The 22,622-nt window shown below is 38.3% G+C and overlaps 1 protein-coding gene across 3 annotated transcripts in view; it reads left to right on the forward strand.

Moving 5' to 3' along the window:
* The window catches only part of WDFY4 (WDFY family member 4), a 300,371-nt gene that overhangs the window by 161,406 nt on the left and 116,343 nt on the right, over positions 1–22,622 (forward strand). For all 3 annotated transcript variants that reach the window (XM_034930476.3, XM_057298884.2, XM_057298885.2), the window contains exon 40: positions 21,068–21,145. In XM_034930476.3, coding sequence (XP_034786367.2) covers positions 21,068–21,145 — 78 coding nt within the window. The remainder of the gene's footprint in view (positions 1–21,067; positions 21,146–22,622) is intronic.

Consider the following 22,622-nt stretch of genomic DNA (forward strand, 5'->3'; position numbering starts at 1 on the left):
TTATCCAAGTTCATTTCCTGTCACATTCCCACATGGCATCTTTGCTCCAGGCAGGCCCACTTCCATATTTTGTAGTAGCGCAAGCTATTTTCTCCCATCTCTACCCTTGGGAAAATGTGGTCCTCTCTGCTTAGAGGAGGCCTGCAGGGATACTGTCCCTTCTGAAAGCCCACCAAGCCCTCTCCAGCCTGGCTGTGAGCCGGTGTGGCCCCCTCTGTGGGCAAGTCATTTTCTCATTTACTCCCTCACAAGAGCTTTAAGTTCCTGGTGGGCAAGCCTTGTTCCGTGCCCATCTTGAAGGCCTTCGGGTTTGCACAGGGCCTGAACTAGAGCAGGTGCTGCGAATCACTGGCTGAAAAGAGACTGCTAGGAAGAAGCCAGGTTCATCTATTTCAGGCTTACCTATTTTTTATGCACAATGGCTGCATCTATGGGGACCCAGCCTAAAGGAGGGAGAAATGTTGATATTGACCAGTTTACCTATGACCCTCAGGCAGCCCAGTGGTGAGTCACACAGTAGGACTAACGTATTGGCTAGTCACAGCGTGGCTTCCAAGAACATCAGGAAGAGTGGCTGTGAAGCATCCTAGAGCTGGCATGTGGTTGGGTGGCCTCAGGAAGCTCCTGGAGTGGGTGCAGCTTGCAGCCAGTGCTGCCAACGGCTCTATTCTGAAGTAGCAGCAATGGGGCAGTACTGACCAGGGTGACATTTTTGCTCTTCATAAAGCCCGAAGAAGAGATCTCCCCATAGACTCCAGCCCTGGTTGTGATCTGTCTTTGAAATCTGTCAGTTTTTGGGGTCCAGGTGCCTCAGTGCTAGGGGAGAATTATTTGGAGTGAAAGTTCCTATATTAGTTTCCTGGGACAGCCATAACAAAGTACCCCAGCCAGGGTGGCATAAACTACAGACATTTATTGTCTCGCAGTCCTGGAGGCTAGAGGTCCGAGAGGAAAGTGATGGAGGGGCTGGTTTCCCCTGAGGCCTCTTTTCCGGCTCAGATATGCTGCCTTCCCCGTGTCCTCACGTGGTCTGTCCTCTGTACATGACCCTGTCCTCATCTCCTGTTATAAGTACACCAGTCACGTAGGATTAGGACCCATCCTAATGGCTTCACTTTAACTTTATCACCTCTTTAAAGGCCCTGTCTCCAAATACTGTCACATTCTGAGGTAGTAGGGGTTAGGGCTTCAACATATGAGTTGGGGGGAACACGGTTTAGTCCATATCAGTGCCTCACGTCTCAATACATATTCAGGGAAAGATGTTTGCATGGGCTGAAACTCGTCTGCCCCCAGGGTAGATCTTCACATTCATCTCTTATTCAAACCCCCTCCAGTAATCCCTAACCTTCTTGCCCTGCCTGAGGGGGTGTGAGTCTTTAAGAACATTACCTGTGAGGATGAGGCCGACAGAGATGGGGTGAGAATAGGCGAGTTCAGGGAAGGCCAGCGTGGCGACACCTCCCACCTGTCTAAGGCTCGCAGAGGCCCTGACACCCACAGAGGAAAGCAGAGAGGAGAGAGGATGGCTTCCTTGAGAAGGCATGGTGCCTGCAATTTTAAAGGATTTGTCTTTTGCTATACCAGTGTGGATTTTTTTTTAAGTAGTCATTCTTCATGTACTCATGACGATTGAATTTAATAAAAACATCACAGTTCAAAAAAGACAAATTAGAAACCACCGTTCATCTCAGAAATTAATATGTGAGTGAATTTAACAAGAGATGAATTGCGCTGTGGTGGTCTGGTCCCTCTTCACCCGCTCGGAGCGCCAGTTGTTTGTCATTATAGCTGGAAATATGATTATTACTCTGGTATTGCTTGACATTTATTAAGGATCCAGGGGCTGCATCTCCATAGCAGAGAAAAGTGCAATTACCTGGGCACTCAGAGAAAAGAGCCTTTTCTGGCCCGAGTCATCCAAATACACGTCCCCCAAAGACCCCTGAGCCCCGACCATAGCTTGCTGTGGAGCCCAGGCTGTCCTGTCACTCAGTACACACTGTGCTTTCTTCCTCAAGGGCAGCCAGCATTTTCTGGGCTCACATAAGGATAGTATACACATGATTTACCAACAAACAGGGACAGCATTTCATTTCATGGTGTTCTCATTAATTGCTTCTATCATTCAACTAAAACCAGGCCTCCACTAAGAACTTGTATTCCAAGGTGGATATGTCAGCCTTCTGTGGAGGACACATAATAGAAGTGTTTAGGTCACCCGTTTACTGGATCCTTTGCAACTAGTAAAAGACTGCATTGCAGATGGACTTAAACAAGGGGTGGGAGTAAGAGCAGGAGCTGCCCACCCTGACCCTGCTCCTCGTAGGTGGCGTCAGCAGGTCATGCTGGGTCTCTTTAATCCTGACCCCTGGGGTATTTTACTCTGGGCAGGGGTGACCAGCTGTGGCGATTTTGGCCCCAGTGAGTGAGGAAGGTCTGTGAAGTTCTTTTCAATCCCTCAAAGTTTGATCACTGCCTCCACTTGGGAAGCCCTGAATCATGACCTTGAGGAGCTGATTTTGGCGGGCTGGTGGGGAAGCCCCTCACGGCGACACAGAATGCTGCCCCTGCAGAGCTTACCTACTGCTGTGGCACCCCGAGGAGGCGAGCTGGGAAAGAGAATGTTCATGACAACAGTTAGTTTACATGATAACCAGAGTGCTCGCACAGGTGTGGCTCCTCTGTTCCTCACTGCTACGACTGTGGTCACCAAATCCCTCATCCTTTTAGCCAGCACTGGTGCAGGACAGGTGGCAAGTGGGTTACCATTGCGTCCAGTGAGAATGACCAATGAGAACTTGGGATCTCTGGGGGTAGTATCTACCTTGGCAGCAGTTTCACTCTGCCCTCCATGGATGGGGGATCCCCTGAGTTTAACTGGAATCTGTCTTTGGTCAGGGAGAATCAGATGCTAAAGGAATCTGGAGTTGACATTAAAATCAAGCAGCATGACCATTGCTTTCCTTTATGGATTTTTTGGTTAATGAATACACAGAAACCTTAAAAAAATAATAAAGAAGACAACCTATGGAGTCACATAATATATGGGGTTAAGTTCTAAAGTCTATTTATAAAATGGAAATCAAGTTGTCAGCAATACTCGACATTCCCTCAAACTATCCATAGAATACACGACCATCTCCAGTTTGGTGAATTCTGCACCATCCTGCACATCCACCAGGCAGCTTTTCCACCATTTTGTACATCAATCAGTCTTTCTTTCTTAAGTACCAGATGAAGTGACTGGCTTGTGCAATTTCAGTGGACAAGATTTACCCCCAAAATTATTGTTTTTAAACAGGAGAATTACATTTAATACAACGAGCTGTTGACAGCCAAGAGAGCCTGTGGAATGGCGTCTCCCTCAGGGAGCAGAGACTCCCATTCTCCATCCCAGGTTCACAGTGGGGGTTAGGATGGAGGGTTGGGTGAATTCCCATTGTGATTTAGAAAATCATTTTTAATTTTGGGATACTTTCCACATTCACATTCACTACTTCCATGTCCTCCCCACCCAGTTTTCCCTATTGTTAACATCTTATTACCATGAAACATTTGTCAAAGCTAAGAAATTGACATTGTTACATTACTGTTGACAAAACATCAGACTTTATTTTAATTTCATCATTTTTATCTGCTAACCCAGAATTCAATCCAGGGTACCACTTACATATAGTTATCTTATCTCCTTAGTCTTCTCTGGTTTGTGACAATTTCTCAGATATTCCCTGTTTTTTGTGACTTTGACAGCTTTGAGTATGGTCAAATATTTTGTAAAATGCCCCTCAATTTGGTTTGCCTCATGCTTTTTTCATGATTATCCTGGGGTTATGGGTCTTTGGAAGGACAACCACAGAAGTGATATGCCCTTCTTTCCACATGATATCAGGGGATACACGATGTCCATATAATGTCATCACTGCTGATGTTAACCCTTATCATGGAGTTAAGGTGGTGTCTGTCAGATTCCTCTATGGTAAAGTTACTGTTTCTGCCTTTCCACACTTGATTCTTTGGAATCAAGTCACTAAGTCCATACCACCCTCAAGGGGTGTGAGCAATTAAGCTCCAATGTCTGGAAGAGGATTATCTACATATATAATTTAAAATTCTTCTCTAAGGAAGTTTTGTCTCTTCTTCTGTATTTATTTCTTCAATCTTATTTATGTCAGTAGAGATTCATTCATATTTATTTTGTAATTTGGGCTGTCATCCATTAAGCCCATTAAGTTACTTATCTTTTTGTTCAAATGGTTCCAGCTTTTTTCTCATAGTATTTAACTGATCTCATATGTGCTTTCCCTGTAACTCTCTTGATCTCCTTTTTTCTGCTCACAATTATGTTTTAATGCAATTCCACTATAACCCTTTCTAACATTTTTGGTGTGTGTATTACTCAGAAAGTATTAGGTTATGTTACAGTAACAAAAACTCCCAAGTCTAACTGGCCTAAAATAGCAAATGCTTATTTCTCACTTGTGCTATGAGTACCCTGAGTGTTGGCCCGAGACTCTGTATACCTTATTCTCACTCAGCGACACTGGCTCATGGTGCAGCCACTATCTAGAACATTGAGTGTTGCCACACAGAGCTGAAAAAGAGAGATTAGCAGATTGCTGTCAAGCTTCTTCACATCTCTCCCTGGCCTCACCAAGATCAAAAGTAGCAGGAAGCTTCATCATGCCACTACCTATAGGAATAAAGGCCTGGAAATATTTGACAAACAATACTAATGGCCAGCACATTGTATATTCTGTTAGTTTTTCTTTCCTAGGCAAATATACACAGATTTAATTCTTGTTCTTATAAGCATACTGTTTTCTATTCTCCTTTTAAAATCTTGATATAGCAAGAACCTGGTGCCCATCAATAGGTCCTTTTTGATACCAGGGCTGCTGTGAATGATTAGGTAGGTTGTATGGAAGGGCATCTGGCCAGAATAGAAAAAGGAGACTGAAATCCAGACTTTGCCCCACTATTCAAGTCATCCATCTAGGGTCAGGATGGTGTCCACCCAAAGAGGATGCCGAGGTGCTGCAAGACTGGGGGCAGCCGTTGATGAGAGCTTGATTTGTGCTGACTGCATAGCATTCTATCACAGGATGGACCCTCCTCCATGTGTGGATGCTTAAATTGTTTCATTTTGTGCTGCTATCAACAGGGATGGTGAAAAATGTCCACTATTTGTGCAAATATCTTATGATTTCCTTGGGATAAATTAATGGCAGTAAGAAAGGTGAGTCAAAGGATGAAATGGTAATCACATGTCCGTTCATGGCCAATACAGTGCAGGTGAGGACTCGGCGTCCCTCCCCTCTGAGTTTAGTCCCAGGCCTGACATGTAGTGCATGGCTGAAGTGGCCAGGACCCGTAACTGTCATCGTGGCATCAAGTTGCTGAGCAGGATCTGATCTGCTGCCTTCAGATATCGGCCTTTCTCATTTTTGTGAGGCCACACAACTGTGATTACAGGACTAATGATGCTTTAAACAAACAAGTGTAATGACTGTCATCAGTGGTTAGCGGGTGTTTCCTGCGGGACAGCTTGGTCAGTAGTGTCACCAGCAGCTGGCCAGCCCTAGGGTGCCCCAGGCAAAGGTGGGTACCACCAAGCTTTGGTGAGCCCACTTAGAAGTGACCCTCCATGGAGATGTGCCCAATTTCCCATTCCAAGTTCTGACTTGTGTCCTGCAGCCAAGGCCCTGAGGAGGCACTGGGAGAGAAGGGCCTAGACCCGCTTTGCCTCCCAAATCTCCAAACAGCTCTTAGAGGCCCTTTGTTCTACTCCAAAGGTTCTCAAACTCTTTAATGTGCTGGCAGTTGCTAAGCAAATGCTATTTAGTTCCAATAAGCAATGCAGCACTCTGCTCTGAATCTGTCCCTGCTCGATGTGCTACATTCACTGCTGTCTAGGCAGATGGGCCTCTGCCCTTGACCTGACCCAAATCTCCTTCCTCCTGTCTCCACATCCCTGAGTATGACAACTTTCCAGGGCACAAAGGACTCAAAGGCCAGTGGGAAGGTGGAGATACACCGGGTGGAAATGCATGAGAGACAGACGCCCATAGTGACAGAGTCCAAAGACTGATCTTCCGACTCTGCCACTTCCTGTATTGACAGAGTCACTTATCCTCACTTGACCTCGATATCTTCCCCTGTAAAATGATAGTAATCATATAAATTTGTCAGAAGGATAAATTTTAAATGTGCACATGCATAACTTCTTTGTCAGTCGTAAAGTGCCCTGTGCCTGTTAGTTAATTGAAAGTAATGTTGAGAGAACAGACCAAGGGATGATATATATTTGGGTTTTCAAGACTCTTAGATAATCCACTGATGTGCTCTGGGTCTGTTCCCTGTTCCATTCTCCCAAGCATTCACCACTCTATTCAAGATGCTGCTCAGCTCTCAGGAGAAGCAGTCATTTTGCCTCCTACTCCACTCTAGAAACGGAAGCCATGAGGTGTGAACCATCTCACTCTCCATGCACCAGCTACAGCCTCATCCCCATCTGCAGCCATCTTCAAGCCCTCCCTACAAGCTCCTGGCCTGAACAGCCTCTCCCGTCCTCATCACTCAACTCAGCCGCTTCATGGGCTGTGTGTCCCATCCTTATTTTCTTCCCTTGTAGAACCTGAACCCTCAGTTCCTTTCTGTTTCCTTTGCTTTTTGACCTTCTCTTGTCCACTGCCAAGCTCCCCTCAGCCTCTAATATACTGTATGCTCTGTCTTCATGTCCTTATCTCTAAATCTCTAATTGACCCATTGTTGTTTAATCACTCCTCTGAAATGATTCTTGCAGAAATTACCGAAGACCAATTTCTACAGCCAAACCCAGTGAATATTTTCAGGCCTCATCTCACCGGGCTTCTCTGATGCATTTACCATGTTTAAACCACCCTTGGTTTTCATGATTTTCCCCAAGCTGCTCTAACCCTTCTCCTCCTGGCCTAAATTTTGCTGGTATTCTCCAGTTTTCTGACCTTGTCTGTCCTTACTCTCCTTGAGGGATCTTATTATCTCTCAGGAGTCTCTGTCGCCTGGTTGCTAATGACTCACAAGTCCACATGACTGTGGACCCCTCTCCTGAGCTTTCTTCTAGATATATCCCGCTGTGCCACTGATACTTCAAATTCAAAATGTCTTCATGTCACACAAACTTGCTCTTATTTTTGTGATCTCTTAACTTTTCTTAGTTTGTCTAATTTAATCCATTCAATTAAGCAAACCAGAAATTTGGCAGTAATTCTTGCCCTCTAATGCGATCAACAATTCCTACCAACTTACTCTCCAGATGGTTCTTGAGTGGGATTCTTCCACAATACTGAGTCCACCATGTGAACTCTCACCTGGGCTGTCATAACACTGTCCTAAGAGAGTGCCTTGCTTCCAGGCTTGCATTCATTAAATCAATTCTCCAAATTACTGTTGGTATAAGGTATCAAAAATATTAAATCAAAAAATGCTAAAATTAGAAAATGGAACCAAATCAGGCTTCTGTTGGAAAGCTCTCATTCAAGATTCAGCTAAAGCAACATCTCAACCTTCTGAACACTGGGTCATACCAGTCCCCTCTTCTGTGAGCCTCCCTCACTGTACCCGTGTCACTGTGTCATATCTGCCTCAGCATTGACCGTGTTAGCTCATAGCTATCTGTCTGTTCGTTAGGCTCTACAAAGCCAGGTGTGGGGTTCATCTTCGTAATCTAGTGCCTGGAAAATAGTAAGTGATCAATGAATGTTTGCAGAACTTAACAACAGGGAGTAACTTTGAACCCTGGAATGGAGAATCTGAGCCAGAGTATAACCAATTCTGGACTGCAGCTATTGTAGAAAAGGTATTTCTTTGAAGTATGAAGATGTTTATAACCAAACTCATAGAGCATTTTCTTTAAGTGCTAATTTTAATTTTTAGGAGACAATCTAAGTCTTTTTTTTTTTTTTTTTGACAAGGTCTGGCTCTATTGCCCAGGCTGGAGTACAGTGGTGTGATCTCAGCTCACTGCAACTCTACCTCCAGGGTTCAAGCCACCCTCCTACCTAAGTCTCCTGAGTAGCTGGGACCACAGGTGTACACCACCATGCCCAGCTAATTTTTGTATTTTTTTTGTAGGGACGGGGTTTTGCCTTGTTGCCCAGGCTGGTCTCAAACTCGTGAGCTCCAGCGATCCACCCACCTCGGCCTCCCAAAGTGCTGGGATTACAGGCATGAGCCACTGCACCCAGCCCTAAGTCTTTTTTTTTTTTTAACTGATCTTATTAATGACTTCAATATTTTATACCCCAACAGTCTCGCTAGGCGATCCCTTGCAGTTTACAAAATATTTTCATTCTACTGTCTCATCCTAGCTTCATAACATCTCTGCACAATAGACAAGAGAGGTCCTAGTAAACTCATTTTATTGATGATAAGTAAAGTTTCAGAAAGATTGAGTGATCTCTCCTGTAATGTGACTACTAAGAACCAAAAACTAAGGTGTCTGGATTTCTGCGCTTTCTGCCTCCCACACTGTTATTCTGTAGTGCTCAGAACATGAAGGTCTTTTCCTATTATCACACTGAAGTTGGGCTGACTGAACCTCCCCACTTTGGGCCCACTTAACCCGTGGGTGTCATCATGACAAGGCCTATCCCTCTGCTGCAAGATACCCCATTTCTCTGAAGGCAGCTGCTTTGCATCCAAGGTCCCCTAAGAGTTCTGTATTTGTGCTGCATGTCTCCAAAGTACCATAATAGAAAAAAGTCTGGGCTTTTGCCTTAGATGTAGAATGAGTCAAATTTTTCAGCATTTTATGTCACTTGTAATGCTCATAATGATTGTTTTACTTTTAAATATGTATAAACAATGTAACAGCAATATTGAAAAAAATTGCAAACAAAAAAAAAATGAAAGGAAAGAAAAAGAATGAAATCACCCTATTCCCTTTATTCCAAAACAGTAACTGGGTTTTTAAAATGATATTGTTTTTATATTTTTTAGTGTTTGCCAATAAACACTTTTTAATTTTATTGGAGGATAATATACATAGGGAAAAAGTGGATCATAAATATACAGATTTAAGAATTTTAACAAAGTGAACATGTAATCACCATTAATGATACCCCAGTAGCATCCCTGACTCCATGCCTCCTTCCAGTCTCTATTACCTTCTTCCCCCAAAGTAGTCCCTCTTTTAGTATCTAATATCATAAATTAGTTTTCCATATATTAAATTTTATATAAATGAAATAACATAGCATATACTCTTTGGTCTGGCTTATTTCACAGCAAATTATGTTTGTAAGATTTATCTGTAGTAGTGGTTCATTTGTTTTCACAGTGGTAGGGCAACAGTTCTCAAACTTTTTGGTCTCAAGGCCTGTTCACTTTCTTAAAAATTATTAAGGACTCCAAAGAGCTTTGGCTTATGTATATTTTATCTATTGATAGTTACTATATTATAAATTAAAACAATTTTTTAAATGATGCCTGTGCTAATTTATTTTAAATTAATAATAGAAATAATAGACCCATTATGTGTAAACATAACATTTTGAATGAGTACAGTAGTCCCCTCTTACTCACAGTTTTGCTTTCTGCAGTTTGAGTTATCCATGGTTAACCATGGTCCAAAACTATTAAGTAGAAAAATCTCAGAAATAACTTATAAGTTTTATAACTTTTGTTACAGTATATTACTATAATTACTCCATTCATTATTAACTATTATTGTTAATCTCTTTCTGTGCCTAATTTATAGATTAAACTTTATCATAGGTATGTATGTATAGAAAAACAGTATATATAGGGTTCAGTACTATCTGTGGTTTCAGGCATTCTTGGAATATCTTGGAACGTGTCCCCTGAAGGTAAGGAGAGACTATTGTAACTATATTTTTAAAACAAAAAATGTAAGAAAAGTGGTATTGTTTTATATTTTTGAAAATATTTTTAATATTGGTAGGACTTAGTGGAAAATTGCTGAGTTCTTATATCTGTTTCTTTGTTCAATCTGTTGTAGTATGTTTTGAAATAGATGAAGAATATCTGACTTCCCACAGATATGCAGTTAGAAAAGGAAGTAGTATTTTAAAAGTCTTTTTTTGTGAGATAGCCACTGTATTTTAATACAACAGAATATGAAAAGTTGATTGATATTGTTTCAGATTCCACATCTCAACTTACCTAACCAGATACTACCTGTCAGATTGATAAGAGTATTCAAGAAAAATATCCAGTTATCTGAAAAGACTATTAAAATACTCCTCTATTTTTCAACTACATGTCTATGTGAGGCTCAATTTTCTTCTGATTCTTTTTTTCTTCTTTTTTTAATTATACTTTAAGTTCTGGAGTTCTGGTGTACATGTGCAGTAAATGCAGGTTTGTTACATAGGTATACACGTGCCAATGGAGGTTTAAGGGAATTATATTTTTCTTTGATACTATACCAAAACTCAACAAGTAGTAACTTCTTAAAGGACACTTGAACTCTATCAGTAACATTTTTGTACTCTGTTACGTTAAAATGTGTTGATCTATCTTGCACTTTGAGTGAATATTTTAACCCATACATTATTTTGTAACATGCATTAGAACATACAGATAGCATATATGGGAAATATTGGTTCCCTGAGTTATGTAGATCTCCCAATTGTTGACACATTTTATTATGCAATATAGAAAAATTATGCTGAAGTTAACACCACTCTTACCAGAAAAACTCTTAGCTACTGGGACACTGTAAAGCTCACAGAGGCACACAGATACAAATTCTCCAAAATTCTAGTATTTGCTTGATTTTTCTAAAATTTGCTCAAATTTTATCTTTGGCAGCAAATACTGTCAGTTGTTTCATTTGAGATGACAGGTTTACTTTGCTCACTTTCAAGAAAATAGCTGCCAAATACTCATGCCAATAACTGTAATTTTGTCTGCCAGTCATTTGTTCAGATAAAAATGATGTTCTCTGAGAGAAGCAGCTAGTTCGGCTCACAGAACTAACAGTTATGCACATGCTTTTCCTTGAGACAACCATCACATTTTTTTTTGGTATTCAGAAATGCTTTATGCAGACTTCTCATTTTATCACACAAACTATTAAAAGAAGTGTATTCAGGGTTGAGATTTAATAAAATTAATACTTTGTACTGCTTCATCGAAGATATTCTTAAGTGAAAATAGCTTTTTTTTTCCTCCTATAAGCTCTTGGTGGTGGGGAATATACATGATGATTTTTATACAGTTGGTGCCAATGTCTTGATTTGTGCCAAGGTATTAGTTTTGTTTACTATTGCTTTTTGGGGCCTTCAATGCAATTTCAACACAGGGGAAAAAAAAGGCAAAAACGTCATAGTATTTTGAAGGTAGTTTTAATTTCACATGGCCTCTGAAAAGGTCTCAGGAATCCCTAGAAATTTATTGACAACATTTTGAGAATCATTAGTATGTTCAATATATAAATATAAGTTATTTAGCCAGTCTATTATTAAAAGGCATTAATATTAAAGTCTCTATATCCATCTAGATGGGTGAGCTGGGTGGAACAAAGTGTACTAAGGTCTTTATATCTTCTTTAGTAAAATGTTTGTTCACATCTTTTGTACATTTTCTGATGATATTTTTTGTTTTTTACTTGTTGATTTTTTTTTCTTTTTTTGATGGAGTTTTGCTCTTGTTGCCCAGGCTTGGAGTGCAACGGTGCAGTCTCGGCTCACTGCAACCTCCACTGCCAGGTACAAGCGATTCTCCTGCCTCAGCCTCCCAAGTAGCTGGGATTACTGGCACCTGCCACCATGCGTGGCTAATTGTTTTGTATTTTCAGTAGAGACAAGGTTTCACCACGTTGGCCAGGTTCGTCTTGAACTCTTGACCTCAGGTGATCCACCTGCCTCAGCCTCCCAAAGTGCTGAGATTACAGGTGTGAGCCACCACACCCAGCCTACTTGTTGAATTTTAAGAGTTCTTCATATATTTTAGATGTTAATCCTTTGATGGATATGTGTCTTACAAATATTTTCTCTCAGAGTGTAGATTGTCATAGCGTTCTGTTCTCATGGTTTTGCAGAGCAAAATTTTAATGTTGATGTCCAATTCATTAATTTTTCTTTTTACAAATGGCAGTCTTAATATAAAATCTAAGAACTCTTTGCTTATCCCTAGATATGAAAGATTTTTTCCTAAAATATGTATAGTTTTATGTTTTACATTAAAGTCTGTGGTCCATTTTGAATTAAATTTTGTATAAGGTAGGAGACTTAGGTTCATTTTTTGGGCAATGGACATCCAATTGCTCCAACACCATTTGCTGAAAAGCTATCTGTTGAATAGCTTTTGCAACTTTGTCAAAAATTAGTTGGGCATTCATGTGTGGATTATTTCTGGATTCTCTCTTCTGTTCCACTAATCTATATGTCTATTCCTCTCTCAGTACCGCACATTCTCAATTACTGTAACTATGAGTATAATAAGTCTTGAAATCAGGTGGAATGATTCCTCTTATTTTACTCTTAGTTTTCAAAGTTGTTTTAACTCTCCTAGTCCCTTTTCCAATTGACACCAGTTTTAGAAACTCGTCTGTATCTAGAAAAAGCCTTGCTGGTATTTTAATAAGAATTTTATTAAACATGCTTAGCAATTTGAGAAGAAATGACATATTTGTAGGTTGAGTCTTCCAATTCATGAACATGATATGTTTTTCCCTTTATTCAGATCATCTTTTATTTCTTTCATCTGCATTTCATAGTTTTCGACATATGCATCCTATATGTGTTTTATTAGATTTACACTTAAGTTTTTCATTATTTTCAAGAAATTGACAATGATATTGTTTTTTATTTCAGCATCCATGTGTTCATTGCTAATATTTTGAAATACAGTTATTATGTGTGTGTTGATCTTATATCCTGTGACCGCATTTTTTTTGTAAATACCTTGAGTATTTACCTTATTGAATTTTGTTTTGTTTTGCTTTGTTGTAAATACCTTAGGAATTCAACAGAATCAGGGTATCTACAAATAGGGACAATTTTATTTATTTCTTTTCAATCTGTATGGCTTTTACTTTTTTTCTTGCCTTATTGCACTGCATAGAACTTCTAGCACTATATTTAATAAAAGCAGTGAAAGTAGACCTCTTTATTCCAATTTTAGAGTGAAAGTATTCATTATTTATCACTAAATAAGATGTTAGCTGTAGAGTTTTTGTAGATGCCCTTTATCAAGTTAAAAACATTTATACCTATTCCCAGTTTAGTGAGAGTTTTATCATAAACAGGTGTTAAATTTTATCGAATGTTATCCTGTATCACTTGATATGACCATGCGATTTTCTTCTTTAACCTGCTAAAATGGTGAATTAGATTGATTGATTACTTTTTGGATATTTGTCAGATTTGCATTTCTGGAATAAATCCCACTTGGCCATTGTATATTAGTGTTTTGGGGTGTTCTTGAATTCTGTTTGTTAATATAAGAAATTTTGCACCTATTCGTGAACAAATAGTTTTCTCTTTTTTCGTACTGTTTGTCTGGTTTTGTTATCAGACTATTGTTAGCATCATAAAACTAACTGGAAAATATCATCTCCTACTCTATTTTCTAGATTATATTTTGTAAATTTGATTTTAATTCTTTTTAAATTTTTAATAAAACCTTCAAGTGAAAATATGTGGATATGGCAATTTATTTTTGGAGACTTTAAAAATTAGGAATTCAGTTTTTATAGCAGCTATAAGGCTATGCCAATGATCTATCGTATTGGATGAGTCGTGGTAGTTTGTGTTTGGCAAAGAATTTATCCATTTCATCTAAATTGTCACACTGATGTGTGTACGGTTCATGGTATTACCTTACTTTTTATGCCTGCCAGGTCAGTAGAAATAGCCCCTGTTTCATTTTTGAGAATTGCAGTTTGTGTCATTTCTTTTTTCATCTATGTTAGTGTTTCTAAAGGTTTGTAAATTTTATCTCTTCAAAGTACAGGTTTTTGTTTCAATCATTTTTCTGCTTTTCTGTTTTTAATTTCATTGATTTCTGCTCTTTATTATGACCTTCCTTCTGCTTGCTTTGGGTTTATTTTTCACTTTTTTCTAGTTCCTTGAGTAGGCATTTAGATTATTTATTTGAGAATTTGTCTTATCAGCTCAGGCTGCTATTACAAGTTACTACCCACAGGCTGGCTTATTTCTGACAGTTCTACAGGCTGGGAAGTCCGAGAGCTAGGTGCCGGCTAATTGTCTCCCTGGTGAAGGCTCCCCTCCTGGCTTACTGAAGGCTGCCTTCTTGCTGTATCCTCACATGGTGGAGAGAGAAAGCTCTGGTGTCTTTTCCTTTTCTTATGAGGACACTAATACCATCATGGGGGTCTACCCCATGGCAGCATCAAACCTAATCACTTCCCAAATGTCCCACCTCTTAATACCATTATGTTGGGAGTTAGGATTTTAACATGTGAATTTGGGGGAACACATTCAGTTTATAACATAATTTTACTCTTTTGTAATTATGCTTTTTTGCCACATATTTTCCTCTCAATAGTGATTTAGCTACAGAAAACAAATTTTGATATTTTCTATTTTCAGTTTCATTAAATGTAATGTATTTTTTTAAAAATTTACTTTGAGACTTCTTTTTTGACACAGATTAAAGTCTACTGTTAGTTCCTAAGAGTTTGAGGATTTCTTGTTATCCTTTTGTTACTAATTTCTAGTTTGATTCAATTATGTATCGAGGACACGTTCTGCATGTTTTTGTTTATTTTAATTTTTTGGATTTTTTTTTTATAGCCCAAGATGTTTTGTGTATGTTTTGAGAGCAATTGAAAAGAATGTGTGTTGTCTTGTTGGGTGAAGTTGGCTACCAATGTGGGTTACTTGAACATTTTTTTGGAATTAAATTTTGATTTATTTATTGTGTTTTGAGTGTATCTCTCTGTGTAGGTTTTTTAGTTGCTGCTCTAGGTATTACTCTCCATTTATAATGTAATAGTTTTAAATATTTTCTCTACACTTGTTTAAAATCACACAGTGTTATAAAATCAGACAGTGTTATAATTTTTGTTTTAACCATCACTAATAATTTAGAAGTCTTAAGAGGAAAAGGATGTATACTGTATCTACCCATATTTATGTTGCTTACTATATTCCTTTTTTCTTCCTGGTATTTCAAGATTCCTTCTTTTATCATTTACCTTCTGTTTAAAGAGCTTCCTTTAACTATTCTTATAGGGTAGCTTTGGTGGTGACAAATTCTCTTAATTTTCCTTTATCTTAGAATGTGTTAATTTACCCTTTAATCCAAAGGGATATTTTTGCTGGATATAGGATACTGTGTTGACAGTTCTTTATTTTCAGCACTTGAGAAATACTGTGCCACTTCCTTTTGGCCTCCATGGCTTCTGATGAAAAAAATCACTGTTAATTAAATACTTTCTCCTCTAGGTAAGGTGTTGTTTCTCTCTTCCTGTGTTTAGGATTTTTTTCTTTGTGTTAGTTTTCAGAAGTCTGACTATAATGTGTCTTGACATGGATTTCTATGAGTCTATCTTGTTTGGAATTTGCTTAGCTTCTGAAGCCTGTAGGTTTATATCTTTTGCCATTTGGGGGATTTTTTCAGCCATTTTTTTTAGTAAGTTTCAGGCACCACCCACTTTATCCATTCTTTTTGGGATTCTGATGACACAAAGATTAAATCTTTTGTTATAGTCCTATAGGTCGCTAAGACTTTGTTCATTTTTTCCATTCTACTTTCTCACTGTTGTTCAGAATAGCTACTTGCTATTGTTCTATTGTCCAGTTCACTGATTCTTCCCTTTGTCCCTTGCATTCTGCTGTTTTACACTGGGTTCCTCTTTATATCTTCTATTTATCTGATAAGGTATTCTATTTATTAACAGAGGCTCCCTAATTTTTTAAAATTTGTTTCAGAATGTTTTAAATTTGTAGTTGTTGAAGCATTTTTATGATGGCTGCTTTAAAATTTTTGTCAAATAGTTCTAACACTTCTGTTATCTCACTGTACGCATCTGTTGATTGTCTTCCTTTACTCAGTTTGAGATTTTCCTGATTCTTGATGTGAGTCTATGTTATGAGACTCTGGATTTTATTTTTCCCTAAATATTTTTTATTAAACAGATTTATTTATATGTAATTCATATAACATACAATTCACCTATTTAAAGTAAACAATTAAATGGTTTATAGCAGGGATCCCCAACCCCCAGGCCATGGGCCCAGTATCTGAGCCCTGCCTTCTGTCAGATCAGTGGTGGCATTAGACTCTCATAGGAGCACAAAGCCTATTGTGAACTGCACATGCCAGGGATCTAGGTTGTGTTCTCCTTATGAGAATCTAATGCCTGATGATCTGTTACTGTCTCCCATCACCCTCAGAAGGGACCATATAGTTGCAAGGAAACAGCTCAAGGCTGTTCTATGTTAGTGTGAGTTGTATAATTATTTCATTATATATTACAATGTAATAATAATAGAAATAAAGTGCATAATAAATGTAATGTACTTGAATCATCCTGAAACCATCTTCCTCCAACCCCTCACCTCCGGTTCATGGAAAAATTGTCTTCCACAAAACCAGTCCCTGCTGCCAAAAAAGTTGAGAACTGCTGGTTTATAGTATATTCCCAGATATGTGCCACCATCACTGTAATCAATTTTATAACATTTTATAACCTCAGAAAGATACTGCATACTCTAGCTATCACTCTTCTATCCCCCATCCCTCTAGTCCTAAGCAATCACTAATATACTTCCTCTATAAACATTTCATATAAATGGAATCATATAATATTTGGGCTTTTGAAATTAGCTTCTTTCACTTAGGATGTTGCTTTTAAGGCTCATGCATGTTATTACATGTGTCAATACATCATTCTTTTTTATGACTAAATTATATGGCATCATATAGACAGACCATATTTTGTTTATTTGTTCATCAGTTGGTGGACATTTAGGTTGTTTCCAACTTTTGGCTATTATGAATAATATTGCTATAAACATTCATGTATAAGTTTCAGTTGGACACAATTTTTATCTTGGGTGTATACCTGAGAATGGAATTGCTGAGTCAATGACAACACTTTATTTAATCATTTGAATAACTTTCAGAATGTTTTCCAAAATTCTACACCATTTTACATTCCCACCAACAGTGTATGAGAGTTTCTATTTATCCATACTCTCAATAAAACTTGTTATTATCTAAAGTTTTGATTCTAACCATCCTACTTGGTTGGCTGTATCATTGATCTCATTGTGAGTTTTAGTTTGCATTTCTCTGATGACAAAAGACACTAAGCACCTTTTCACCTGCTTATTAGCCATTTGAATATCTTCCTTGAAGAGCAGTCTTTTTGGATCCAGTGTCCATTTTTAAATTGGATTATTTTTCTTTTTATTATTGATCTCTAAGTATTTTTGTATATTCTAGATATGAGTCCCTTATCAGACATGTAATTTATAATTTTTTTTTTCATTCTGTGGGTCTTTTTTTACTTTCTAATAGTGTCTTTCAAAGCACAAATTTTTACTTTTGGTGAAGTCCAACTTATCCTTTTTGTATTAGTCCGTTTTCATATTGCTATAAAGAACTGCCCAAGACTGGGTAATTTATAAAGAAAAGAGGTTTAATTGACTCACAGTTTGGCATGGCTGGGGAGGCCTCAGGAAACTTACAATCATGGCAGAAGGCGGAGAGGAACCAAGGCACCTTCTTCACAAGGTGGTGGGAAGGAGAAGTGTTGAGCAAAGTGGGGAAGAGCTCCTTATAAACCATCAGATCTCGTTAGAACTCACTCACTCTCACAAGAACAGCATGGGGGAAACCACACCATGATTTAGTTGCCTCCACCTGGTCTCCCCCTTGACACGTGGAAATAATGGGGATTTGGGGGATTACAATTCAAGATGAGATTTGAGTGGGCACACAAAGCCTAACCATATCACTTTTCACTGTTGCTTTTATTTTTGGTGCCAAAATCTAAATCGGACAAATGCCAAATCTGAGATCATGCAGATGTACTTTTAAGTTTTCTTCTAAGAGTTTTATAGTTTCAGCTCTTCTATTCAGGTTTTTGTTTCATTTTAAGTTAATTTTTGTATGTTATGCAGTAAAGGTTTAACTTCATTATTTTGCATATGGCTATTTAGTTTTCCATCGCCATTTGTTAAAAAGACTATTCTTTCCCCATTGTATAGTTTTGGCACCTTTGTAAAAAATTAATTGAATATAGACAAATTGTTTTATTTTTGGACTCTCAATTTTATTCCATTGATGTATATATCTCTTCTTATGCCAGTGCTGCACTGCCCTGTTTGCCATTGCTTTACAGTAAGTTTTGAAATCAGGAGCTATAAGTCTTTCTACATTCTTTATTTTGTTTAAGATTGTTTTGGTTTTGGAGGTCCCTTGTAATTTCATATGATCTTGAAGATTGACTTCTCAATTTTTGCAAAAAAGAGTGATCATTGGAATTTGATAGGGATTGTTAATTCTGTAGATTATGTTAGGTAGTATTGACATTTTAACAATATAAGAACTTGTTACCATACATATGGGATATCTTCTATTAATTTAGGTCTTCCAGTGATATTTTATAGGTTTCAGTGTACAAGTTTTTAATCTTGGTTAAATATATTCCTAGGCATTTCATTATTTTGATAATGTTATAAGAGGAATCGCTTTCTTAATTTATTTTTTGGATTGTTTATTAGTGGTGGATAGGAACACAGCTGATTTACGTGTTTTGATCTTGTACACTGAAACTTTGCTTAATTTATTTATTGGTTCTAGTAGTTATTTTATGGAATATTTGGGATTTTCTATGTATAGAATCCTGCCATCTGTGAACAGAGGTGTTTTTCTTCTCTTTCAATTTGGATGCCTTTTATTTCTTTTTCTTGTCTGGTTGTCCTGTCTAGAACCTTCAGTACATTGCTGTCTAGAAGTGTTGAGAGTGGACATCCTTGTCTTGTTCCTGATGTTAAGGAACATTCAGTCCTTCACCACCAAGTATAATGTTGTATAATGTTGGCTGTGGACTTTTTGTAGTTACCCTTTATGAGATTGAGAAAATTCTTTTTCCCCACCCAGTTGGTTGACTTTTTGTTTTGTCATGAAAGGGTTTTAAATTTTTGTCAATTTTTTTAAATGTCTATTGAAATGATTACATGGTTTCTGTTATTTATTCTATTATGTGGTGTAGTACATTAATTATTTTCAGTTGTTAAGCCAACTCTGCATTACTAGGCTAAATCTCACTTGGTCATGGTATATAATTTTTTATATGTTGGTGGATTCAGTTTGTTGATATTTTGTTGAGGATTTCTACATTAATATTTATATGAGATATTGGTCTGTAGTTCTCTAGTAAAGCCTTTGTCTGTTTTCTGTGTCAGGGAAATAACTGGTCCCATAGAATGTGTTGGGAAGTGTCCCTTGCTCTTCTAATTCTTGGAAGAGTTTTTGAAAAACTGCCGTGAATTCTTCACTAAGTGGTGGTTAGGATTCAGCAGTGAAGCCATCTGGGCCTGCGCTGGGCTTTTCCTTGTGGGTAGGTTTTGTTGTTGTTGTTGTTTTACTAATTCAATTTATTTTCTTGTTATTGATCTATTCCAATTGTCCATTTCTTCTTGAGTCAGTTTTGGCAATTTGTGTCTTTCTAGGAATTTGTTCATCTAATCTAAGCTATTTAATTTGTTGGCATACAATTATTTATAGTATTTTTTTATAATCTTTTGAAAAAATTCAGTAAGGTCAGTAGTATTGTCTCCTTCATTTCTGATCCTAGTATAATAATTTAAGCCTTTTCTCTTTTTTCTTGATCAACCTAGCTAAAGACTGCCAATTTTATCGGTCTTTCCAAAGTACCAGATTTTAGTTTCATTAATTTTATTTATTGTTTTTTTATATTCTGTAATTCATTACTTTCTGCATTAATATTTATTTTCCCCTTCCTTCTACTTGCTTTAGATTTAGTTTGCTCTTTTTTTCCCAGTGTCTTCAGATGGAAGTTTCAGATATTGATTTAAGGTATTTCTTTTTTTTCTTAATATTGGCATTTATAACTATGAGTTTTCCTTTATGCTCTTCTTTAGTTATAGCCTACGTGTTTTGGTATGTTGTGTCTTTATTTTTATTCATCTCAAAAAGTTCCCTTTTGATTTCTTCTTTGACCCATTAGTTATTTAGGAATGTGCTTTTTAATCTACACTTATTTTTGAGTTTGCCAAATTTCTTTCTGCTAATTGATTTCAAATTTTGTTCCGTTGTGATTAAAAGACATGCTTTGTATTATGTCTATCCTTTTAAATTTACTGAAGTTTGTTTTGTGGCCTCAGCTTCTCATCCTTTTGAGCTATTTGAAAATTTGCATGTATCTCAAGGTCCAAAAAATAGAAAAAAGCATAAATGTTGGGCACACCTCAGTGAATTCCTCTTCAGAATCTTGGCTTCTCAAATTCAGCTCTCTTGGTAGCTCTCTGCTGTCTTAGAGCAGATTGTTCAAATCTAGGTCTTTTCAGTCATTCTTAGGAGGAAGGTTGAGCTACTGCAAGCTAGTTCATCATAGATGGAGATGGAAGCAACCCATAAACACGTATGTGAATGTATTCATATGTGAGTGTGTCAGCATAGGTGAAGCCTGTATTTATATGAATCTCATTTGACCAACAAATTCTGTAACCACTATTTCCTCTTTCAATTGGTCAGTATAGAGACGTTCTTATCTAAAATCACAACTATCACTCACGCTTGTAATCCCAGCACTTTGGGAGGCTGAGGCAGATGGATCACCTGAGGTCAGAAGTTCAAGACCAGCCTGGCCAACGTGGTGAAACCTGTCTCTACTAAAAATACAAAAATTAGCCAGGCATGGTGGTGGGTGCCTGAAATCCCAGTTACTTGGGAGGCTGAGGCAGGAGAATTGCTTGAACCTGTGAGGCAGAGGTTTCAGTGAGCCAAGATTGTGCCACTGCACTCCATCCTGGGTGACAGAATGAGACTGTGTCTCAAAAAATAAAATAAAATCACAACTATCATTAAGCTCTGACTTGTTTTCTCCTTTCTCCAGGATTTTGTGTCATGTATAGAGAACTACAGAAGAAGAGGACAAGAGCTATATGCATCTTTATACAAAGACCATGTGCAAGTAAGAAACAAAACATAGGCTTTCTCTATACAGCAAGCTGGAATCCACCTTGAACCTGAAAAATAATTGGAAGGGCCTTTGGTTTAAGTTCTGGATTGCCCACCAGGCTTGCACCATGTTGGGGTTTTGCATTTTATCCTAAATGCAATGGGTTGCCACTGACAAGGGCAGGCTTAGATATTTAAAGTACCTATCTAGGCCTAACTGCTGTACAATCTAGGCAAAGAACACTGGCTCTCATGCCAGTCAGAGCTTTATTTGAATTCTAAGTCTGCCCCTTTCTATGCCAGTGGTCTGAGCCTCTGTGTGCTCATCTCTAAGCTGGAATAAGTCCTCCTACCTGTGAAGATTTAAAAGCAAGTGTGAAGCACCCAGACTGTGACTGATAGAGAATGGATAACCCATGTGTGGTTATAGAATAGCTAAGAAGTTTATTTTTATTTGGTGTTACTGTTATTAATAAAAATTTAACATATTGCTAAAAATAGAACACAACATACAGTCTTAAAACCCTGTTGAATATATTATTTACCCAGCAATTTCTTTGTCCCAAAGACAGTGTGAAGTATTAAAAAATGCAGAGATTATGATACTCCTGTGTCTTGAAGGTGTTTGAAACTTGTAGATGAAACCCAGAGTAAAGAAATGCCCACAATACATGGTGATGAGCTCAATGATAGGATGTTCTACTATGGGGAAAGGAGCGATGGGGTATAAGGAGCCATTAGTGTGCCCTGGGTGGGCCACGGATCAGGACGGCTTACACATGGTGCCCAGTGCCGGGAAACAGAAGAGGCACTAATCATCTGAAACTGAGTTGTCTTGTCTAGTTTCCCCCTTAAAAGCCCACAACATGCCCCTGGGAAGACCCATTCACGGATGTGCAGCCTGAACCCCAGAAACACACAGCTTAGCAACATAGCCTCCCAGGCTCTCCTGAGTGATGGGAGCAGCAGCTTATCAGACACGACACTTGTGAGGAAGGAGGTTTGGTGTGTACAGGATGTGATCATGGCTGTGATAGTCAGAGGGATCAGCAGGCATGTCTAGTTTTTCTGAGTGCACAAGCTGGTCTTTCACAGACCCTCTGGTTGGACAAGGGTTTTCTCTGTGGGCATCTACCCCACTCCAACATTGCTGACTGTGCTGCACAGCTGGGTAGGGTGTCTTGCTGGCCTACATGGGTGTCATCTGTGCCTATTGGACAGACCATTGCACGTTAATGACTCACAACATGGATTGACAGATTTCACTCAGGGCTAGCAATATGGCTGATAAATTTAATTGCCACTGAGGGGGAAATAAGACGAATCTTGTAGGATTGCATCCTTTATTGGTGGACATCCTGATCACCACTGCACCATTTTGAGATGGAGGATGTGGTTTATCTAAACTTCCTAATCTGCATCTCATCTAGAGCGCAACCATTTCTGCTCCAATGGTTAGAAGAGCCTGGGAGATACAGTTATGGCCAGGA

This window comes from Pan paniscus, chromosome 8 (assembly GCF_029289425.2).
Source record: "Pan paniscus chromosome 8, NHGRI_mPanPan1-v2.0_pri, whole genome shotgun sequence".
Taxonomy (NCBI): Eukaryota; Metazoa; Chordata; class Mammalia; order Primates; family Hominidae; genus Pan; species Pan paniscus.